Genomic DNA, 24767 nt, shown 5'->3' with positions numbered 1-24767 from the left:
ATTAATTCTGAGCACAAATAGAATCCCTATAATTATCAATGCACCCAGACCTCCTGCTCAATACTCCACCATTCAAACACTACATTCCACTAAGGATAATCCCTGCCCTCTATCATGCATGCTCCTCAACTGTAGATCAGCTACCCAACATACTACAGATATCCCGGAAGCTGTACAGTGAAGAAATTGATATTGCTTTCCTCACTGAATCCTGCTTTAATGACCACTCTACCCCCCATACTTGACTTGCTCACTCCACCTGGGTACATATCATTCGACGTGACAGACCTAAAAGAACAGATGGAGGACTAACCATAATTCACAAAGTAGGAATACATCTTTTCACTTTAAATAGCGCAGAATACTCGACTTTTGAATACCTTGGTGTTGAACTTAAAAGCAAAGGCTTCCCTCCTATCAAACTTCACACCATCTACCACCCTTCTATTGCTTGCGCCCTCTTCACTGAAGAGGTATTCGACCTAATAACTCGGTCTCCTTAATTGATCCGAAGGATGTGTTCTTTAACATTCACTGGAACAACTTAGAAGACATCATAGTCCGTCTCTTCATGAACCTTCTTGAAATAAACAACACTAAAACAACTCTGAAATGACCCTACACACATCAAAGGCTCCAGTCTAGATGCGTTTATCATTAAAAAATTTACTGATCTTTTTCAGCTCGATCTCACCATTTGACTGGTCAGACCACCATCTCGTACTTAACAAATAAACCTAAGCAGTGGACCAGAAACCTCAAACAAGTCCCAATAACTGAACTGGAATCTAAGATTTGTGAACAACTACATCGCCACCCTCTCACACATACCTCTGACGATCTCACCGCCCATTATAACACAGCGGTTCCAGAAGTTCTCGACCAAGTGAAACTGCCCAAACTAAAACTACTGACATCAATCCAATCAAAATCTTGGTTTAAATCAGATACTAACAACGAAAGAAGATAACTCAGACAAGCAGAAAGGACATGGAGACAAAACCCCTCGACAATCCACCTAGCACTACTTAAAACTGCAAGACTGTCGTATAAGCAGCACATTTTTAGAGAAAAAGCCTCTTTCTTCCACAACCAAGGGAGCTCTTTAACATTATCAAATGACAAACCATGTCTTTATCCCAACATAAAATAATCGCCACTAATTAACGCTGTGAAGAAATTGCCAGCTTCTTCACTGACAAAGTCGCAAAAATTGAACATTACTTCTTACAAGTCACAAATCTACCCTCCCTCCTAACCATGCTCACTGACCCATCTCCCTCCATGGCAGCTCCACCTCCAGAACTTATCTATGACCAAATAGCTCCAAAAGGAACTAACAGAAATCATAATCACGCCCAACTGAAAAACAATGCCAATTGGTCTCACTTCAAACCCATGACAGAAATTGAAATCTTCAATATAATCGCGAAATTAAAGCCCACTGTACACACTAAGGATACCCTCCCATCCATGATTGTACCAAATCTCAACCACATCATTGCCCCATTCTGGACAAATACCATCAACAAATCTCTGGCCTAAGCCTGGGCGGAGTTCTGCAATGCAAACTCCGTGAAGTGACAAAAAAACCCTGCCGCTCTACATGGAGTTCTGCAAGCGGAGGAGTGTGTTAGGGTCATGCCATTTGAGGTGAGTTTGAGTGCTGGGTGTTTGTCCCGCGCTGTAAAATCATCACGAAATACGCAATGTGCAGTGCAAGAGGGTGTAGCTTCCTTTCAGCTGAGTGTGGCAGCTTTCTCAACACGAACTGGTTTCTCAAAATGAGTGGTTGCAACCTGCCGTGACCACTCGCATTGAGAAATCTGACGACCCGAATTCAGAAATCTCACCAGGAGGTTGATTTCCCTCGCTTACGTTCGCTAACTAGACCTTGGTGAGCTCGAACAAGGAAAAATCTCTCTAGGAGGTGGATTTTCCTCGCTCACGCTCTCCAACTTGACGCTGAAGAGTGAGGAAAATGCTCCATGTTTTTGGGAACTCTGCATGCTTCGTGAAGTGCGGAAAACTCTGCAAACTCCGCGAACAGAGCGGAGCTCACCGCCCAGGCTTACTCTCGCCTTGGGCTGTATACCTGATTCTCTCCAACTAGGACAAATCAAACCCATACTCAAAAACCTCAGACCCATCACCAACCTCCTAGCCAAAACCATGGAAAAATGTGTCTTACAACAACTTAACCATCATATAGGAGAATTCAACCTCCATGACACCTTCCAATCAGGGTTCAAGAAAGGCTGCACATAAACTGCCATGCTCAATATCCCAGATGACATCCACAGATCCTTAGATGATGGAGAGGCATGCTTACTTTTCCTATTCAATTTATCGGCGGCTTTTGATACTGATAATTATCCAGCCTTACTTGAGTCACTGCAAATACGCTCGGATATCAATGGCACAGGCTAAAAAGGGTTCACATCATATCTATAACACCGATCGCAACAAATTTATTTCGACTCTTTTCTCTCTAAACCCACACGTGTCACACTTGGTGTGCCCCTGGGCTCAATTCTCGCCCCTTCCCTTTTCAATCTCTTCATGGAGCCCTTACAATTCTGAGCAAGCAGGGATCAAATATCACCTATATGCTCAACTCTATTACAAAAAGAAACAACCCTGTGACATCCTAATCTCAACGCCACACTGAGCAATATACAATCTTAGTTTAACTCCAACCACCTAAAGCTAAACCCCAACAAAACAGAAATAATTCTGTTCTCCCCTAAAAGTAACCACCTACCAATCCACGAATGGCTCAGTGACCTGAATGCACTAAATTCTTCTCTCACTCTGTCCAACTCTGCAAAGTCCTTAAGCTTCACCTGGGACAAAAACATGGCAATGAAGGATCAAATCAAAAACCCAGCACTTTACACACTAAAACACCACATGAAAATTAAACTATCCATTACATCTGATGATTTCAAGATGGTAGTTCAATCTCTTGTCCTCTCCAAACTGGACTATGGGAATTCAATCCTCACAGGGATGCCAAAAACTCACCTCACCCCCCTTAGATCCGTCCTAAACATGGCAGCCTGGCTCATAACAGGCATTAAACAGTTTGAATTCATAACACCAGCCCTCAAGATCCCCAACTGGCTTCCCATTGAAAGAGGATGTACTTAAAAGACTGCAAGTATTGCCCACAAAGCCCTTCACTCACATGCCCCTAACTATTTAGACAAAAAGCTGGAAGAGCCAGAACTTTGAGAAGCTCCAACTCACTTTTTCTCGTACACCCCAAAAAAAAAAGTAAATCAACCCAGGATCGCTCTTTTTCTGGAAATGCACTCAGCATATGGAACTCTCTACCTAGAGATCTACGATGAAACACCTTATTCTCTTGCTTCAAAAGAGACCTGAAACTCCTCCTCCTCAACAAATACTTTAACACTTAGCATACTGAACTTTATTCAAATATCTCTTTTCCAAGTCTAGACCCTCTGTGACAATTAGTTGTTTGCTTGCTTCTGTTGTCTATTAGGTATTTCTCTTCCTTAACTCAAACTGTTCTTATTGCCCGCATACGGTAATCCAGGCTAATTGGTTAACGATGTTCTTTGTATATATTTATGCGTGTACTAAAATCTAATGTGTGTCACATCATATGCTCAGCGACTTGATTATACTGTGTTTTTCATGAATATGTTAGGCGCTCTGATACCTTTTGGTCTAGCTAGCGCTATATAAAACCTATAAATAAAATAAATAGTAAATAAAAGAGCCCCTTCCATACACCCCAAAGCAAGATCTGACGTCAGCTGTGGAAGAATACATGATCCAATCAAAACACTGACACTGAAAAGCACCTGGGATACAACAAACACAAAAAAGGGAAGAAAGATATCAAACCAAGAGAAGGGAATTGAGATGCACAACAAAGCCCATCCTGTCACAAGAAAGGGGGTGGCCCAAAGTCCACTCTAACTATATATATTGTATTTGAAAAAAAATAGATCTCCAACAGACACCTAAAGCTGTCTGTAGCCAAGACCTAAAAACAAAAAAGTATATTTATTTTGGTCAGAAAAAAGTTAGCTAGAAAGTGGAGTGTTTAACAAACTCTTATATTATACACTGTTTGAGGAGGTACCTCAGGCAAAAAAGGTGTAGATTGTAGTCTAATTAACATGCTACCATTTTATATTTTCCTTTAATCTATTTTCCTTATTTAAGGAGGTATCAAACTCTCAAGTGGATTGGTCAATCAATCATTCAATCAGGGGCTTGTATAGTGTAGCTACTCACCTGTGAGGGTCTCAAGGCGCTGCGGGGAGGGAGGCTGCAGGTACTTCTGGGTGTAGGATTAATCAAAGAGCCAGGTCTTGAGACCCTTCTTGAATTGGGTCTGCAACACGGATTGCCTGAGGTGGAGGAGCAGGGTGGTCCAAGTCTTGGTTGCAAGGTAGGAGAAGGATCTTCCTCCCGTTCTGGACTTCTGATCCTTGGCACGGAGGCTAGGACGAGTTGGGCAGAACAGAGTTGTCTGTTGGGTAAGTGAACTGTGAGGAGGTGGTGCAGGTATGCTGGTCCTTCATCGTGGAGAGCTTTGTAGGCATTTTTGAGGAGTTTGAAGGTGATTCTCTTTTTGATTGGGAGCCAGTGGAGTTGTTGGGGGTGTTGGGTGATGTGGCTGCGGTGGGGGATGTCGAAGACCAGTCTGGCCATTGCATTTTGGACATTCTGCAGTTTCTTGGGCTGTTTCCGGGTGACACCAGCGTTGAGGGTGTTGCCGTAGCCAAGTCTGTTGGTGATGAGTGCGTATTTGACCGTCTTTCTTGATTTCTTTGGCATCCATCTGAATGTCTTTCAGAGCAGGTGGAAGCAGGCTGAGTAAACTGCGTTGATTTGGCTTTTCATTGTGAGCATTAAGTCCAGTATGATTCCATGGTTGCATGCGTGGTCTGTTGGGGTGGGAGGGGATCCCAGAGCGGCTGGCCACCAAGAGTCATCCCAGGGTGAAGGGGTGAATCCCAGGATAAATATTTCAGTCTTGTTTGAGTTGAGCTTGAGGCAGCTAATTTTCAGCCCAGGTAGCAACGTCCTACATTCCACTATGGAAGTTGGTTCTGGCAGTTTTGGCCTCGGTGAAGGAGAAGATCAGCTGGGTGTCGTCGGGGTAGGAGACGATGTTGAGTCCGTGTCTTCTAACAATGGCTGTGCGGGGCCATGTAGATGTTGAAGAGGGAGGAATCCTGGGGCACTCTCCAGCTGCTCTCAGTAGGTTCTGAGAAGAACGAGGTTGTCTGATTCACTGAGACTGGCCGTTGTTCCATTCTACAACTGTGATGGCCACATCTAGTGATGGTGTTGTTGTCTGTATCTTACCCTTTTTAATGACTTGTAGTTGAGAAGAGTCACTTAGTCCTCCACTGGAAATGTAGTCGTCTGTCAAAAAAAGACAACAGTGCAATTTGCTTAGGACAAAACTGAGCGAAAAATAGACATAAGGTGATCGGCATGAGAGGAATGCCGTCAATACTACATGAAGTTCCGAACTCCTGAATTTAAGTCCCAGTTGCTGTGCTGACAGACATGAATCCCTGGAATGTCCCATTCTTATTTGTATGTTGAAGGGACATCACATAGTCATTCATTTATTCATTCGTTCAGTCATCCATCCATCCTTTCAACCTCTTATTCATTTTGTTATGTCCTCTCCTTGCCTCAATCTTGATTTTGTTTATATATGTGCAGGCCTGCCAACTTTGGAAGTTTCTCTTCGAACCGGTGGTCTCTTGCAGCAGCATGCGGTTCAACTGCCACTACAGTATTCCTGCTTTTTATCAAGGGATATCAGAATTACCTTCCATTTACCACTCCAGTGTGGGCAGACGGTAAGACAACACCAGACAGTTTTCTACCTAACACATGACAGACCTGGTAAGAAGAAATATTCATAATGTGAATTTATGGGGTTGATTTAATGTTTTGCATTGATCTAAACTGTAACAACACAATATGATGAGAATGAAGAAAATTGCAGTTCTGGACATATTTTTGTCTTAAGACAATCAATCGAAAGCCCCTAATACATGAAAGGAGATCCTCATTTGGCTGCTGAATACAATTATATAGGCAAAATAAAAACAAATTATAACCAAACAAAGAAAAGGCAGCCCGATCCCCTCATATCAATCTCAACTAGTAATTATCAATCTTCACTTAATGTAACAGCCTGACCATATCTTATTCTTTGCATTACACAGGTTGCAGTGTCTGTCCTGTATAATATCCCAGTCCCTCTCAGTGATACCAATAGCTAGGTGTTTGTTCTTTCCTCTGTTTGCCTATTCTGCTCCATCCCTGCATAGCTCTAGTCTCTTCAATTGTTTCTCAATCAGATGTTTCAGAGGCACTTTGATCACATAAACCCCATGCCCATGCAAATATTTAGGAATGTGATCGAGGCCCAAGCCAATCCTCCCCTCTTTTTAGGTTTCGCCTTTACGGCGCTTGCGCTATGCTTATGAAATCGCTTGTATTTGATATATCCTAAAAAGAGGCTGTTATCAATTCCCTAGGCTGAATTAGTGTGATCTTTCACTTTTGTGTGGAACGTTTCTTTTTGTTAACCTTCACTGGTTGTGCGCTTTTACAATACTTCACCTATTTATTTATTTGGTGTTTTATATAGCGTGAACATGACCCTGGCTAAGCTATCAGAGTGCTTTACACTTGCATATCTTTAAACTTAGAACAACATGAATCCCATGCAAATTTAGTAAAAATGATCAGTATACAGCAACAGGGCCAGACTGTCTACCGGGCGTTTTGGAATGCTGCCGAGCTGGGGGCTGATTTCACTGGGGTGGGGGCTGATTTTGTTGATGGAGACCTGCGTGTGCTTTGAAATAAACAAAGCAAAATGATTTTCGTTCAGCACACGCAGATTCCCATCAACGAAATCAGCCACCAGCTCAGCAGCATTCCAAAATGCCCGGTAGCCAGTCCGGCCCTGTACAGCAATTTTCTAGAAACAGTTGTGCTACAAGGTCATAAGTAATTGTACATTGATTTGTGAGAGAAAGATTTGAGCTTTAACATTCATATATACAAGACGAAAATGAGGTCAGAGTTCAATGAGAAGTAGCATGTATATGATTAAGAAGGATTCCTGATCATGTCAAGTCTGCTGAGATTATGGAAGATATTTGCTCATAATAAAACATTTAGCTTCATTTAGAAAGCAGAGATGGACGAAATTCTTCTAATGTTAGGGGGGAGGCGTTCAAAATTCTTGGTGGTGCATCAGAGAAAGCTCGGACATAAGTTATTTTCTTTCGGAACAGGGCCGGTTTCAGTAATAGATCTCCATGACTCCAAGAAACATGGCATCCTCCTGATAATTTGAGTTTCTAGGCTAGGTACACTGGTGTTTTGTGGAGTATCGTTTTGTGAGTGATACATGCCCTTTTAGTTGAATTCTTGCTCCGTAAGGCAGCCAGTTGAGCACTTTCAGATGAGGGGAGATGTGGTCGAATTTTCTGGAACCAGTTATAAGTCTTGTGGCTGTATTTAGACATGCATTTAGTGGTGAAATCTTGGGAAGACTAGCTAGGGTTGTGCAACCATACTTGATCCTTGATATAACTAGTGCCTGGACTGCTGTTTTAAGGTCTGAGTTATTTATGAAAGGTTTCAGTTTTCTGAGGTAGCATGAATGGAAACAGGTGTTTTTTGGCATTGTGTTAATGTTAATATGTGATAGCTTGTTCATGTTTTTGTCTAGCATAATTCCCAGGACTTTGGTTGAATCTACAATCCTCAGAGTGCAGTTTAGTGCTGTGGTCAGTTTGGCCCAGTCTAGGATGTTCGAATTCCTTTCTGGGGGGACTGCAGAAGGAATTCGGTTTTATGTGGGTTAAGCTTGAGGTGATTACTGGTTAGCCAATGGACGGTTCTCTTTAATGCCTGGTTCATAATACCTATCTCTTCTATTGATAAGATCTTTATGTAAAGCTGTGTGTCATCTGCGTACATGTGGAAGGAGATGTTTGCTTGTTGTAAGATTTCTGTTAGTGGCTTTACGTACAGATTGAATAGAGCAGGGAGTAGTGATGAGCTCTGAGGTACTCCAATAAAATTTCTGGATGATTCTGATAATACTTGGTTGACTATGAATTTTTGCAATCTGTTCTCTAAGAACGAGCTAAACCACTTTAGGACTGTACCCTCTAAGCCCATCCTATTTCTCATGGGATCTAGTATTTTGGCATGGTTTACAGTGTTGAATGCTGATTAGAGGTCGAGCAGGATTAGAAGACCGGTTTCGTTGCTGTGGAGCGCAAGTAGAGCATTGTCCACGATGTGCAGAATAATGTTGTTTCAGTTCTATGGTTTGGTCTAAATACAGATTGGAAGTCATTCAGCAATTTGAATTCAGAGATGTGTTGGCACAATTGTTGTTGAACACATTTTTCCAGGACTTTGGCTAGCATGGTAATGTTTGTTACTAGTCTGAAATTGTTCAGGTCTGAGGGGTTCTCTGTTGTTTCTTTAAAATTTGGAGTGACTTGCATTGTTTTTAGGCAGTACAGTAGTGAGCCTTGTGATAGGGAAGCATTAATGATCTTTGTCCATGAGGAGATGAGCAGATGGTTTATTGTAGACCAACAATTTGCAGGTAGAGGATCTTTAAAATGATTGTTTGGTTTTTCTGGTTGAGATAAACTTTGCAATATCTAAGTTGATGAATGGTTTGAATTCTGATCATAAAGCATTATTTTTAGGCCTTTCCAGAGCTGGTTGATATTGAGACTTTGCTGGGGTGCCATTTTTTATCAAAGGGCATTCATCTGCTTTTTTGAGCTCCACCTCCATCGATTTAGCTTTGGCTGTAAAGAAGGAGGAGAAATCTTCACTGCTTATTTTTTATTTTGTAGCTTTAGGTGCAGATTTGGCCATTTTGTTGGATTTATCTTTTAGCAGTTTGAACAGTTTCCGTGTTCTGTTTTTTGCATTATGCAGTTCTTTCCTGAAGAAATCTTTTTTTGAATTTAGAATGCTTTTGTTGTAGGCCTTTCTGGCCTGTCTTAGTTGGATTAAATGGGGTGGGGAAGCGTGTTGTCGCCATTTCCGCTATGTGAATCTGAGTAATTGTCTTTCTTCGTTAAGAGAACCGTTAAACCAAGGGTTTTTTATCTTTGTCAGGGACCCTATTGAGTTTTAAAGGGGTTCTGTACTCAATTATGCTCGTCATTGTATTGTTGTAATAATCTGTGAGGTCACTGACGTGTACCATGTTATTAGGAGGTTGGAATTCTTTCTCACAATGAGCTGCGAGATTTTCCATATTAAGCCCTCTAGGGTCACAAATCCATTTTCTGGGTTTTATTGATTGTGAGGAGGTTTTCGTTTTTATGTGAGGTATTTGGGAGATAATGATATGATGATCAGACCAGTCGCAAGGGATGATCTAAATTTTATCTACAGCTTTTTCTTTAGAGATGATCCAGTCTAGGGTAGAGCCTTTAGAATGGGTTGGTAGATGGCATTCTTGAACCAGCGATTGATCTTCAAGTAAAGCTTGGAGTAGACTGATCTGATTGTCAGTATGATCTTCCCAGTGAATATTGAAGTCTCCTAGGAAAATATAATTGGAATGGGGAGTAGAGTTTGGTGTGATGATTTCTATCAGCTGGTCTAGGAACATGGTATTTTTGCCCTGGGGTGGTAAAATGTTTGAAGTTTGCAAATTTGATTGTTTAAGAATCTTAAGGACATACCGAGATATTCACATGACTCTATATGGTCTGATTGAACTTTCTTAATGGCAATGTCAGACCTATGTATACAGGCGATGCCTCCACCCTTTTCTATTTGGCCTGTCTAGTCTCACAATGCAGTAGTTCGGGGGGACTAAAAGATCCAGGCATGGGGTGGAAGAATCAGATAGCCATGATTCTGTTAGGATAGTTACGACAATTTCCTAGCTTAAAATGAGGTCAGCTATGTCTGCGGCATGTTTCTTGCTGACCAACAGTTGAGTAGTAGACACAGACTGGATTTCTGTGGTTTGATCGTTAACGAATCTTGCTTTTCGGGAATCAGTATTACATTCTTTAGGTTGTTGAAGTTTGGCATTTTATTGCTAGTCTTTGCAATTCTGCTTGCGTGAATTGGGACTGACTGAATGATATGTTCATGTAACTAAGTGGGAGGATTGAGGGATGGTTTCATATGATAGCTAACAGGTCCATATCTCATTGTTTGTCAGATATCTAAGTTGATTGCCAGGACGGTATAGTCTGTTTGTCACTACCATTGGGATAGACTTTAGTTTATAATGGGTTTCGTGGGCAGGTTTCTGTAGAAGCTCCAATTTTGAGAGACATTTTTCTGATAAGAGTAGAAGGTTCTTCATATATCTGATAGCAATTTGCATGGCTTTGTAAGTCTTGCTCTATTGAGAGGTGAGATTATCAAGCTCTATACTGGGGTGAGTGGAGCTGAGATTTTCAAACTCCATACCGGGTTGAGGAATGATGGGAGGTTGTATGGGGGACCCTGTTAGTATGCTAGCATAAGTTTTCTCTGGGGGATTGGGTCTACTGTTAGTCTTCTCTGTGCGTATTTTCTTATATCTGGCTGCTGTTTGGCATTTCTTAGTGCCAGTCGTATGAATACATCTCCAATTATCCTGGTAAGAGACTGTTGACTCCATCCTAACGCTAATCACGCTGTTTAAGCCCCATTCACCGTCAAGATAAGATCTCTTCCTACAGAAAAGGCAGACAGTTTATAACAGTATGTTGGAATGCTTGGTTTTTATTACATAGTTGGGTAAAGCAGCTGCTTTACACTTAGAACATTTGTGGCATTTCCTATTCATGCCTCAGTACCTTTCTTTGCACTTTGTAGGCCTTATCGGATTGTTTTTTTCAACTTAATCTATTTGGTCATTATGATAAAATTCTAAATGTTGTAATAAACATTGCACATTAAAAATAAGAGGTTCATGATTTCAATGGTCCTGCATGTGCAGTGACACTAGGACCAAAAGCTCTAGGTGCCCCACTAAACACCTAAAATTGCTAGATTTTACTACTAAACGGGCAGTCACAAGTGCAGTTATCCAGCAGGTACTAGGGCCAAGATTTCAATAGTTCTGCAGGTTCAGTGGCACCCGGGACAAAAGCTGTCAGAACTCCTCTAAACACATTATATTGTTATTACATCAATTAATTCTATTGTTTCCCTCTTTCATTTCATTATTGCTATTTTTAAGTTATAAATAAGCAGTCACATGTGCAGTTACTTTGCAGGCACTAGGGTCATGATTTCAAAGGTGCGGCAGGTGCAGTGGCACCAAGCCCACAATTTGTCATAACTCCTCTGCACACTAAATATTGCTATATTTTACTACTAAACAGGCAGTCACAAATGCTGTTATCTTGCAGGCACTAGGAGCACGATTTGAATGGTGGAGCAGGTGCAGTGGCACCGGGCACAAAAAGTTGTCAGAACTCCTCTAAACACATAATATTGCTATTACAACAATTCTATTGTTTCCCTTTTTCGTATCATTTCTCAAAATTTTGCTATTACTTACCAGCACTATACCACTAGTAACCACACAATATATCGGCTGTTTTGTAAATAAGCAAGTCATAACACTTCAACAGAGTATCTTTTATTCTACAACTACTCAGCAAGCTACAACCTACAACAAAAAACCAGCTAGTTATTAATCAAATAGGCGAAACCCATTACGCTTACCAATGCTTGATTATGTGTGTACAAAAAGGGGATCAAATTCTTTCAAATCTGGAGACCCTATCCCCTACCACAGCTGTCAGCTACTCCACTGAATACAGTGGCCATACCTTGGACCCACAGAAAGGGATAGATGGTGTAGACTGGACCTGCCACTGCCAAGCCACCGTCAGTCACTCTGCAGTGAGTAGCTGAGTGAAAAGCCTCTCCCAGGCATTGTTAACCCCTTCGATGCTCATGACGAGCTCAGCTCGTCATGAGCACACCTCTCATGTGACCACACCCGTTTTTATTGCTGTCCAGCAAAGCAGAGGAATATCTGCAGCATCCATGTGTTTAAAGGATATTCTCTCCAGTCACCCTGCAACAGGGTCCTGCAGTAAAATAGATTTCCAAAATGATTGCACCTGCACACAAAACCGCTACATATGCCCCATCGTGGCATATATACAGTGCCAGCAATCTGTAGGCAACACTCGTATGGCAGAGTGCAGGACTGGGGTCAATTACCACTACATTATAGTCTTGAACTGTTTTTCTAATACAATGAGCATATAAAAGAGGACATAGCTCTCATCCAGATGTTTGACCAGGAAGAGTAGTCTCTGGAAATTCCCAATTCTTCCTCCCACTTGAGAGCGTAACCTATCCGAAGGTGAAGTCTCTAACAATCGATACAAGCAAGTGATCCCATTCCTGGGTACATGTTCTCTCATCAGTGCTTCAATGGATGTGAACTTGTGCTGGGCTTGGGAGTGGCAAGGTTCGGAGGCAGCCAGAGTAAAAGTTGCATCATAGAGATAGGATGATTCCTTTAAAGGGACAACCACTGTGTAGGCTCAGCAGGGGAAAGAAGTTTACCCTTAGAATAGAGGCCGTGCTATTGCTAATCCATTTGTGAAACCTCTTGTCCGTCCAGCCTTGGAGAAGGTCAGGAGTAATCAATACTGGAGACATCGGGGACAAGTATGATGTGAGTTTGAAGGTTTATACACTGGCTGAAATGAGTCAATGTGGTGCACATGGAGAGCAGCAAAGAGGACTGCTGACGATGTCACAGAGGAAGCCAAGGTAGCACACAGATTGGTTAAGTCAAGAAATGCGCCTCCATCTGCACAGATAATTTCCCACAATTAGGACTGGTAAGGTCCAGTAAGGGACGAAGCTGAGCCGCCCGAATACAACGATCCACTTGGGGAATCCCTGCCCAAGCTCTGATTTAGTTCTGGAAAGCATTTTATACAAAATACTCATGTTTTTTTCCACCCCACACAAAGGGAAGGAGCTTTCTTTAAATAATCTGGATAGTCTCCCTTGGTATCTCGTTAAATAGTCTGAACCACATGAAGCGGCCTGGGCACAAAAATCATTTCCATTTATGGTACTCTCCCACACCACGAGATTTCTTGTCTCCCCCATCTGTAGAGGTCTTTCCATAGAGTATCCAATAAAAGTGTGGGGGGGCATTAGCTAGATGTAGATTTTCTCTACAAGCTATTAGTGTAATTCCAAAATAGTCAGCAGAAGTAGATGACACACATAGGCCGAATTCTGTCATAGGAGTCAAGGCTGCTTCCAAAATGGTGCCAGAAGCTCCATAGCTTAAAGTAATGAATTTCAAATCTGGGACCTCTGGAGAAAGAGTCCAATTCATGGATTAAGGCAGGTATATAGTTCTCAGGTTTGGGAATAAAACATCCGCAAAAAGTATCATTTAACTTTCAACTCTCCATCCTCTAAGCCTGTGGTCAACCGACTGTGGCTTACTTTCCAGGCCAAAGACTCTATCTAGGTCCAAGGCAAAATATTAGGCAAGAGTGGTCATCCCTAAAAAGTAGCCCTCCCCAGGAGAAATCCAATGCCCAAAAAAGTTGTTGACCCAGAGCTTGGTCAAAGTGGAGACATTTGCTTTAATAAAACTCCTAATTTTAGGACCCAGCATTGTTGTATACAACAATTTCAATATACCATGCTAGTCTAGCCTGTCAAGAGGCTCCTCAGTGTCTAAGGAGACAAGGATCCTGTGGGTATTAGAATCCCTGACTATTTGGCATTGGTTAAGTACCAACATAATATCGTTCCCGCCTATTTACCATATATGAATCCAGACTGTGTGGGTTGAACAAGTAGAGGCCACATTTTCTCCAGCTGATTACACAGAATTTTGGTAAAGATTTTTGGTTCTGTGTTTAGTAGGGCTATTGGGCTGTATGATTTACAATGTTCTGGCTGGGTCTTTCTTGGGCTTAATAATCAATGCAGAGTTCGTAATCACTCCTTCCCCATGGGAGGAGTTAATACCTGGGCTAGTGGTTCAGACAATTTGGAAATTGATCTGGGCCCATGGCTTTATTATTTGGAAATGATTTAATCGACATAATCATCACCTGAGGAGGAATCAACTCCTCCAAAGGTCACGTCACATCAACTAGCAGAAGCAGAAAATCCATCCCATTTTTTCCATTTTATTTGAAGTATCTGCGGCATACAGAGTCTAAAAATAATTGGAAAAGGTTTGCAATATATCTTGAATGCATGTAAGTTTAATTCAAGATGGTAAACAATGGAATATATTCTATTTCAATTCTGGAGAAGTTTCAATTTGGAGGCTAACAGTCTACCTACCTTATTTCCTTTATCATATTATGTTTGTTTAGTCTACAACTTACGTCAAGTAGTTTTGCCCATCAATATCTGTTCAAATTCCTGCTAGGTTTAAGTAAAGCTTGGTAGGAGTTTTGGGATCCCTACTTTGCATGTTCTTTTGTCATGGCAAGTATTTTAGATTTCAATTCCAGCTTTTGGAAGTGTTACGTTAAAAAATCCTAAAGTATGTGGATTGATTTCACCATTCTTCACAGCTTTGACTGCTTCCCAGTGATTATCAAGGGAAGTTGCAAAAAGGTAATTTTGCACAAAATAATGCTCTGTGGCCTCCATAACTGAATGTCTAATTGGAGGTGTCCTAAAAGTAATTTGTTCTTTGACTAAAGCCATTTATTGAAGGGGTTATTTTAGAAAGACCGAGTGTCAAATAACTGTTATAGGGGCATGGTCCAACACTAACTGTGTACCAATTTGGTGTTCTATGAAGGCCTGTAAAGTAGTATGTTGCATAATAAACACGTCTAATCTAAAGGGTGTTCTATGTTCATTAGAGAATAAGGTGCAGTCACGATTAGCTGGATGGTGCGGCCTCCAGATATCAACTAGAGAAGCTTTCAAGGGCAATTCGTGGGGTTGCATAAGTATCTACACTGGAATGTGAATGGTCCTTCTGTGGGTCTAGAACTATATTCAAATCACCTGCCATCAAAAGTTGTCCTTCAGTTAACACAGGCACATGTTCGAGCAGCACTGTAAAAAAAATGGGATTTACGATCTGGTGGTCCATATTAACTGACCTGCGTAACCCTAATACCCTGTACTTTATCTTTATTGATAAGAAACCTCCCCTTCCCATCTTAATAGTTTCAATCTTTCTGGAAGGGCATCCCTATCTGAAATAGGGTAGCCACATCTTTGGTCTTTGTTTTATTCGGGGAATAATATTGCATGGGGTAGTGTTGGAGAAGGGACAAGAGACATATTCCACAAGAAGGTGAATCTCTTGGACAAATGGTACCGCTACTTCTTTGGTGTACAGCAGTTTGAATAGCGTTTTCCTTTTTAGGGGGAAATTAAGGCCCTGCATGTTCTGGTTCAAGAATTTAAGGGTGGCCATAGAGACTGTGTAGGTTCCATAGCTTTGCCAGGCTAATCTCCACCCTAACTAGGAGATGTAAAAGAAGTTACAAGCAGGTGCAATTGACAAATGAATGCCAAATTAAAATAGAACATATTGGGCTTCTATAAATAATAAAAAGAAAAAGAAAGGAGAGATTGTTGGTGACAATGTGAAATAAAACAATAACAAACAGTGCAAATAGTAGCCTCTAAGTGGAAACCTAAGGCCAGATGTAGGTGGCCCAATACTGGTCGGTAACGGCCGAAATTACCGAATTTCGGCCGTTACCAAGCGGTATTGGGCATTCGGGATGTAGGTGGCTACATTTCAGATTTGGTAATTTATCGAATCGGTAATTTCAAGGAATCGGTAAATTACAGATTCCTTAAAATACTGAATCGGTAAATTACTGAATCTGAAATGTAGGGAGAACTCAAAGGAGTGCATTGCACAGTTAAGGATTCAGTATTTACCACCAAATAAAGGTTGGTGGTAAATATCGAAAACCTTAATAAAAAGCAATTTTGTGCTTTTTTTACTGTGACATGTGGCAGACATACATGCCCTTAGGGCCCTTAGGGCATGTATGTCTGCCACATAAAATTAGGTATTTTAGAATCGGTAAAATAGGAGTACCTACATCTGGCCCCTAGTTAGGAAAGTATGCTCAATAGTGGGAACAGAAGGACAATCTGGAATAAATCCAGCAGGAAGTGGCAGCCTCCGCATTGGTCCCCAGGCCAGAACAATCAAAGTGAACATGTCACTGTAATTAGACAACATCGGTCCACAATGCACTACAGTGCACTCATATAACGGATAAGGATGCATGGTCATTCATCATAGGACAGTCCATCGGCCTGCAAACTCTCATCTCGATTGCTCAGCTTTCTTGTTGTCTGGCGTCATTTTGGAGTCTGGCGAGTCCACCATTGCTGCAGCTTGTCCTGGATTGGAGTCTGAGAGGTAGTCAGATCCACATCACGTTTAAGCTGAGGACAAATGTCTTCATCATATGGCATCTGCCTTTAAAGGTATATAGCCATTCGAAGGGGAAAACACCATCTATAGGAATATAGTTCTTTTGCAAGAAATCTCCTCATTACGTTCTTTATGTTTGGCCAGGGTGTAAGCCGAAATGTTCTGAAAGACTGGTTGTCATCTCCATTAATAGTTCTCTGTTAACATGAGCCTTAAGAAAATCTTCCTTTTGTTCGTGGAAGTGGAGTGTGGTCAAGACATGCAGAATTAGATGCTGTTTCCACTGAAAGTCTGAATACGCTAAGGGCCTGATTACGAGTTTGACAGTGCAGCAGAGGGAAGGCCTTGCTGCCGCACAACCAAACACGTATGCAAACTCCTGCCAGATTATGAGTTTTCTCATGTCTGGCAGGCGGTTATTTGGTGTTCCCAGGACTGTGCCTTTGAAATAGGAACCACAATGGGAACGTCAAAGTCAGTACCTGCTTGGCATGGACCGCTTGAGTCCATGCCACACAGGTACTGGGGTACATCGGGTACATGCACACATGGGGGCACACCATGTGCCCCTCTGCATGAACCCCATGGCTCTGAGGCAACATGGGGCCCTGTAGGGTGCCCATTTTTTCCTCCCCACCACAGTTTTCATAGAGGCGGAACTGCCATGAAAACCGCGGTGGAAAGAAACTCAAAATATGCTTGGTGTGACCCCGGTGGTCCTGCCAAGCATATTACAGGCTCAAGACCGCTGATCAACGGTGGTTTCGACGGTCCCTTGGTTGTCGGAAGACCACGAGCACTGTGCATCATGAGTCAGGCAGGCCATGGACCACCAGACTCATAATCAGGCCCTGAGTGTGATTCAGTACTATGTCCATATCATCAGAAAGATGATATGGACATAGTACAAGAGCAAGAGAGATGCTTGTGAAAATATTGTTGTACATATGCTGGAAGCTCAGATTGCAAGATTGTCACAATAATTCCAATAATGAGTAAATGATTGTGCCGTCTCTGATTTTCCTCAACATTAGTTTTCCTGTCTGCTGGAACTACTCAAGCAAAAACAACAGTTGATGGACAGAATGCAGAACAATGTCATACATACACCCCAGTACAGAGATCTGGGGCTAAATCCATCGTATTGCTCACCATGCCATTCCAGTTTGGAGCCAGCCATATGCAAATCAGTCTTGACCCTGTGCCCAATGGGAACAGTCTACCCAAACTGCCAGGCCAGGTCCTCCATGGACTGGAAACAAGCCTCCTAGGACCAGTTTCGGGCTTTCAGCCCTCATCAGCCAGGATAGCTTGACTCCAGTGGCATGGAGAGCACGGGACACACGTCTGGGCATACCCGTCCCACTCGGGGTGACAAATGCAAAAAGTATAATTGCTGGACTGAATGCAGAACAATGTCATACATTTACCCCAGTACAGCGATCTGGGCCTAAATCCATTTTTTTTTGCTCACCATGCCATTTCAGTTTGAATCCAACCATATACAAATCAGTCTTGTCCCTTTGCCCATTGGGAACAGTCCATCCTGAACTGCAAGGCCAGGTCCTCTCTGGACTAGAAACAAGCAGGACTCAAGAGCTGCCACCTTTTCAAAAAGCATATCTTGTTCCTGTTTGCATTCTGCCCTCAAGCCCTCCAACTGTCCAGCTGTTGCTCCAATTTATGCAGATGTTGGTCCAGCTTAGATATGGACACATTGACATCCTGGTGAAATGAAGACATCTCCCTACAAACTTCAAACCCGAAATTATGGAACTAATGTCTTGTGACTAGGGCCATGAGCTCTCGAGGAGATGGTGGCACAGGGTCCATACTTTGACTCAGCTGAGCAGTCTTGTCCTGCTTTTGCACCAGCAAAGCTTCCTTGATATTGGTTGCATGCTTTAGGTTTGGAGGATGCTCTAATGGTAAGATAGAACTATCGATGCTGGAGCAGAGAGGACCTTGGCAGCCGTGCAACAGCAACCAGCACAGCGATAAGGCCACCAATATCTCACCCCTGAAGGCTCCCTATTCCATTCATGGCACGCTGTGATAGGTTCAAATCTCCTCTGCACACTTCCAGGTACCAAATTTCCGCATGGGGTAGGAGGGCAGCCATTCCAACCGCACTGCACAGTCTCCTCGAACCACACCGAGGCCTGCAAAATGCCAGCCTTCACAGTCACTTGTGCCACCGGGAAGGTCCCCTTTCCACCATTTCAGTCTCTCATGTGCTTGCCGGACTTACTCTGTGGGTACAGCCCTACCACATCAGGCTTCTTCTCTGCGGAGTCTTGGTCCAGTGGGGTGTCAGACTGCAAGCAGGAGTGGATTGGAGGTGATACCCAGCCGCTCAGAACAACCTGAGTTGGAGTCCAGTGGCCATATTGGGTAGCTGAGCTCCTACACAGACAGGGGTTTTTGGCTGTTTCTTGTTGAATTGGCATGTCATGGCAGCATACAAGTGGTTGTTGCGCATGCTCCAAGATTGTTAACCTTTGCCCTCAAAATGAGATATTTGACATCCGGGGATTACCAATGTTAGCGAGGTAGTTCCATGTGGAGCTTATCACTTATTCAACATTATGATTAGTAGCAAATGGAAAGCATCCTTTAGGCAGCAGTTGGTCATTATGAATGTATGACAATGCCCTTTAGTTGTTAAAGAGAACTTAAGTGTATGTAAGCCCTTTGTGTAGTTCAGGCTCATTTCGAACCTAGCAAGGGTCAGTCAGAAAAACTTTATTCAGTTTTTGTTTTGTATTTTAGAAGCACAAGTTGAGTATTTTAGCCTTTGTAATTTATGTATGTATTTTTATATATGTGATAGCAACAGACAATGCTATTACAGTATTATTTTATATTAGTGTTTACGCTGTATGCATTATACTTTGCATTCTGTCTAACGATTGTAGCAGTTCATATCTCTTGCATGAGAAATAAGACTGTTCAATAAACCCTTTTATTGAAACGCCCATCTCTCTATTTCTATGCAACACTGTAGAAACGAAGCATGCACGATTGACTGAGTGAAATAGTTATTTATTGTTTCCATGACTCTGAAGATATTGTTCCGGTTCTAGGGGAAGTAAAGTTGTCATGTTTATGCGGTTGTCAGACACTAATCACTTTTTGTTTATTCAAGAAACTTTCTAGTGACCTCTGAGTTAGCTGGCACACACAATTAAGTTCAATATACTCGATAGAGACATACTGACCTAAGTCCTATATCAAATCTATAGTGTATATTATTCCAATGCGCAGAGCCTATTGGGAATATAAGAACTATACTACAAGGGGACCACTAGTCCACCAATGGACTATCTGCCACATTGAGAGATCAATACCTGCTTGATGGGGATCATGATAATTAAATTGCTTTTGCTAGTGTGGCAGAAGCATTTCACCAAAACTGAATGCGAGGCATTTGTTCCTATTATGGAAAAAAACAAAAAGCAGGATTTGTCTCTGAAATAAAAATTAAAAAAACAACAACGCTGATGCTCAGGGACTTTTCTCTCTTGAACTGGGCACAATTATTTATTTTCTCTGCTTTTTCAGTTAAAATCTGCATCAGTAGGACTGCCTAAATAGGGTGGACATCCTGATGCACTGAGGATGATTGTCATTTGGTGGATGCGCAACCGGCACCAACTATTGTGAACACCAGAGCCTCCACTGGGGGGCGCAGGCTGCACTGAGGGAGACTCTACTCTCAAAAATGGCCTTGATGCACAGAGAGGTGTTTGCCTGCATGTGCTGGCCATTGATTGGTTAACTTTCAGTACCGAGCAGGGAAATCCAGTGAAATGGATTTGTGTAACTGCAAAATTGGTGGTTGGAGGCACCTGCCAAACTCTAAATGGCCTGTAAATCAGTATGTTATAATTCCTCTGGATTTTCATCTCACGAGGCTCATGAGATACATGTTCAGGATATTACTTGACCTCTAATAAAAGAATCAGTGGCAAGTTAAACCTAAAAATGGGAATTGAGAAAGACGAAGTGTAGCATCTTGGTAATATGTTAACCTTAACAAGGTTGTCTAAGAAACATTGTAAGATGCGGTAGTAACTGATTCGCATTCACCATAACCCATGAAAGAAAGTCAGCACCTAAAGGAAGTTCAGACTTTTGCAGTCAGGCCAAAAAAGACCATTACCTCCTCGTCCTGGTCTCCCCGTCCCATTCCTGATACGTGAGCAGCTAGTCTGCTCTACAGAACCCCTACCTAGCTGAGCTGTTGGCACTACCCCCTAGGATGACGTCACCATCACATGACTACAAAAGGGGGAAGTGCCGGAAGAATCATCCTGTTTTCTTTTTTCTTCAGTCTACGACCGCGTTCCTGGCTGAGCTGTTTCCTGGAGGCTTCCTTTTTCTCGGGTAAGTCTCCCTGCTGTTTGTTTGTTTAAATGCGGTGGCCTGCTCTAGCGGCCGCCTCTGTTTGTTTTCTCTGCCGCTTCCCCCGAGCTACGTTTGGCTTCCTTTATGTTTGCATAAACCTCATGGGGGCATTTTTTGTTACTCACGGCTCGCGTTAGCGGCCGGCTTTGTTGTGGGGGCACTTTGTTGCACGCGGCTCGCGTTAGCAGCCTTTTCTGTGCTCTGTGGTTCGTGGTGCTCATCTGGCTTGGGTTGGCCTGCTCCAGCGGCCGTTCCTGGGCATTCTCCGGTCCGTTTTTTGCCCTGGTTTAGCGGGCAGGGGCTTTTTCATGGAGTTTGGTGTCTTGCATCATTTAAGGGGGCGATTTTGGCGGCTGGCTGGGCTTCTTATACTGGCCCAGTTCTTTTCCCCTCCCACAGGTGTTCCGGTCTTCGCCTATATCTGGGGTCCTTTTTGGGATGTTTTTTTGTCCTTGTTTTTGCCTGTTGGGAGTATTGTTTGGACTTGTGCTTCTGCAATGGATTCAGAAGCTTCTTCTTCTGCGGCCCCTCTGGTAGCCCTGCGCCTCATTAATAATGAGGCTGTGGCTGCTGCTTTCCTGGCTAGGGACGCGGCTGGGCCTCCTCCCAAGGTGCCTCGTGTTTGTTTGGATGCACAGGCTGATCCTGTGGAAGACTTTGGTCCTGAGGAGAATGAGGGTGTCCGTGGTCGTTTTGTTCAGGGTGCTGAGCTCTCTGACCTGTTTGCCCATGTGAGGTCCAACTTGGGTTTTTCTCCTCCTGCGGATGCTGTTGTTGAGGATGACTTTTTTACGCAGTATGTCCAGCCTGCTCTGGATTCTTTGCCTTTGCATGGTGCTGTGCGTAATGTGCTGTCTCACAAATGGAAGGAGGTGGACAAGTCTTCTTTCCCTCGTTTCCTGTCCAGCGTTACCCTCTTGAGGGCTTTGCGGATGAGTTCCCTCAGGCTGTGAAAGTGGACAATTTAATGGCTGGCCTTTCCTCTCAGGGTTTGGTTGTTTCTGAGGACGCCCTTCCTGCGGACGCTGTGGATAAGCGTGTTGAAGGGGCGGTGAAGCGTTCCTATGCTGCTTCTAATTTCTCTGTCCGGGCGACTGCATATTCCAACTATATGGTTCAGTCGATCCTTAAAGACTTCCAGTTTCTGTCTGTTCTGCTGAACGACGGCGAAGATGCCACTCCTCTTCTGTCTTTGATGGAGTTGCAGGTGCGTTACCTGTCGGACATTTTCTTCAACAATTTGGGGGCGGCGGCCGCCGCTTCTGGTGCTTCCATTGCTGCCCGGCGTCATATTTGGATGCGTTCCTGGAAGGCGGACTCTTCGCAAAAGTCGGTCCTCCTTAAGTTGCCTTTTGAAGGTTCTAAGGTGTTCGGTCCTCAGCTGGAGGGCATGGTCAAGCAGTCCGCGGAGAACCGCAAGCTGGTGGCTCCGATCCGTCCTCCTGCTCGGGGGCGTGGATTTGGTTATCGTCGTGCTTTTGGGCCTCCTGCTCGTGGCGCTTCTCAGCCCTTTGGAGGCAGGGGTCGTGGCCGGGGGGCCCCTGGAAGTGCCAAGTCCCGGGCCGCTGCCGGTGTTGCCACCCCCGCTTCCTCCTCTTCGCAATGACTGTCTGCCTTTGACCGTTGGTGGTCGACTCCAGTGCTTCCGCGCCCAGTGGTTGTCGGTTCCGGATGCCTGGGTGGTTCAGACTGTTTCGGAAGGGTGCCGGATAGAGTTTTCCTCTCCTCCTCCTCCGGGTTTTGTTCAGACTCCCCTGCCCCGTCTTCCTTTGCGAAGAGTGTCTTTGTTAGCAGGTGTTCAACTCCTGTTGGAGAAAAGGGCTATTGTGGAGGTTCCAATGCTGGAAAGGGGCGAGGGTTGCTACTCGATCCTCTTTCTGGTTTCCAAGAAGGACACTTCAGATCTTCGTCCTGTTCTGGATCTGAAGCATGTCAACCGTTTTGTCGTCCATCGCCCTTTCAAGATGGTGACCCTCCAGTCCATCCTGCCTCTGGTCCTTCCGGGTGGCTTCCTGTCGTCCCTGGATTTGTTGGATGCGTACCTTCATGTTCCTGTCCATCCTGCCGACCAGCGGTTTCTGCACTTTGCTGTGGGGACCCATCACTAACAGTTCTGGGTGCTGCCTTTCGGCCTGTCCTCTGCGCCCAGGGTGTTCACCAAGCACCTGGCCCCTCTGGTGGGTATTCTTCATTCCAGGGGGCTTCTGGTGTTTCCATATCTGGATGACTGGTTGATTGTCTCTCCCTCTTTTTCGCAGGCTCTGTCGGATGTTGCCCAGGTGTGTCATCTGCTGGGTTCCTTTGGGTTCCTTATCAACCACCGAAGTCCTCCCTGGTGCCCTCTCAGTCCCTGAAGTTCCTGGGGGCTTTCTTCCGGATGGACCTGGGCATGGTGTTCCTCTCCCATGAGCACCAGTTGACTTTGTTTCGCCACCTTTCATGGCTTCTTTCCCAGTCGCAGGTGTCTGCCCGTCTCTGGTTGCGGAGTCAGAGGGAGATGGCGTCCACTCTGCATCTCCTTCCTTGGGCCAGGCTGCATCTGTACCCCCTGTTGCATCATGTCCTTTCTCACTGGTATCCCGCCTCCTTGGACTACGAGACCCTGATCCCTGTCACTCCGGGGATTCGGGCGGATCTCCAGTGGTGGTTGTCTCCTCTCTCCCTTTCCGGGGGGTTCGATCTCCTTCCCCCTCAGTCTGTGGTCGTGTTGTCCACGGATGCGAGTGCATTGGGATGGGGGGCTGTTCTGGGTTCTTCCAAGGGTCAGGGTCGGTGGTCCCGTTTCGAGTCCCTCCAGTCCTCGAACTGGAAGGAGTTGAGGGCGGTCTGGCTGGCTCTCCTTTGGTTCGCTCCTCTCCTTCCGGGTCGGGCGGTCTCTGTGCAGACCGACAATCAGGTGGTTCGCTCCTATGTGAATCACCTGGGGGGCATGTGTCATTCTCAATTCCTCCTGTCCCGGGAGATCGGCCTTTGGGCCGAGTCGAATCTGTTGTCTCTGACGGCGGTCTATCTTCCGGGGAAGGAGAATGGGCCTGCGGATACTTTGAGCAGGGTGTTCCCCTCCTCGGTGTCCCTCTGTCTGTCCCCGGATCTGTTCGGGCAGATTGTCCTCCGATTCCGCCTTCCTTGGCTGGATCTTTTTGCCTCGGAGGATTCCTCCCTTCTTCCTCTGTTTTGCAGCATCATTCCGTCTCCATTGGCTTGGGCGACCGATGCTTTCTCGATTCCATGGTCGGGGGGTCTGCTGTTTGCCTTCCCTCCATTTGCCTTAATTCCGAGGGTCCTCCGGAAGATTCGTTTGGTTCGGGCGGAGGTTCTCCTGGCGGTTCCAGAGTGGTCTCGGCATTCTTGGTTTCCCCTTCTGCTGACTTTTGCCGTTTGCCCTTATTGGAGGTTTCCCCTGTCTCCTTCCCCCCTGCGGGCTCCTCTTCTCAGTCTTACCTCCCTGCGTCGCCTCCGGCTGGGGGTTTGGCACTTGAGAGGTTGAGTTTACTGGGTCTGGGTTGCTCGTTAGAGGTTGCCCAGTGTCTTCAGCTTTCCCGGCGTCCTTCCACCTTGAAGTCTTATGCCCGTCACTGGAAGAATTTTTCCACCTGGTGTCTTGGGAGGAGTCTCTCTCCTGCCTCCTGTGAGGCCGTGCGGGTGTTGGACTTCTTACGGGATGGTTTTGTCTTGGGACTGGCGGTTTCTTCCCTGCGGGCGCAATGGGCTGCCGTTCTTGCCTTTCGGGGTTCCTCTGTTTCATCTGTCTCCCCGTTGGTGGCTCGCCTTCTGAGGAGTTTCTTGCTTCAACGTCCTGTCTCCCGTTCCCCTGTGCCTCCTTGGGATCTGCCCTTGGTTCTACGGGCTTTGACGGGTCCCCCGTTTGAGCCTTTGGACTCCGTGGCCCTGAAGTTCCTTTCTG

General features: G+C 44.4%; 1 protein-coding gene across 1 annotated transcript in view; it reads left to right on the top strand.

The window, feature by feature from the left end:
- The window catches only part of LOC147728924 (stimulated by retinoic acid gene 6 protein-like), a 538794-nt gene that overhangs the window by 212917 nt on the left and 301110 nt on the right, over positions 1 to 24767 (top strand). The window contains exon 4 of the mRNA XM_086959168.1: positions 5725 to 5864. Within this exon, the coding sequence (XP_086815294.1) occupies positions 5725 to 5864 (140 nt within the window). The remainder of the gene's footprint in view (positions 1 to 5724; positions 5865 to 24767) is intronic.

This window comes from Lissotriton vulgaris, chromosome 2_2, assembly GCF_964263255.1.
Source record: "Lissotriton vulgaris chromosome 2_2, aLisVul1.2, whole genome shotgun sequence".
In the NCBI taxonomy this organism is placed as follows: domain Eukaryota; kingdom Metazoa; phylum Chordata; class Amphibia; order Caudata; family Salamandridae; genus Lissotriton; species Lissotriton vulgaris.
Note: the sequence above shows the minus strand (reverse complement) of the source record. Positions and strands in the feature narration are given on the sequence as shown.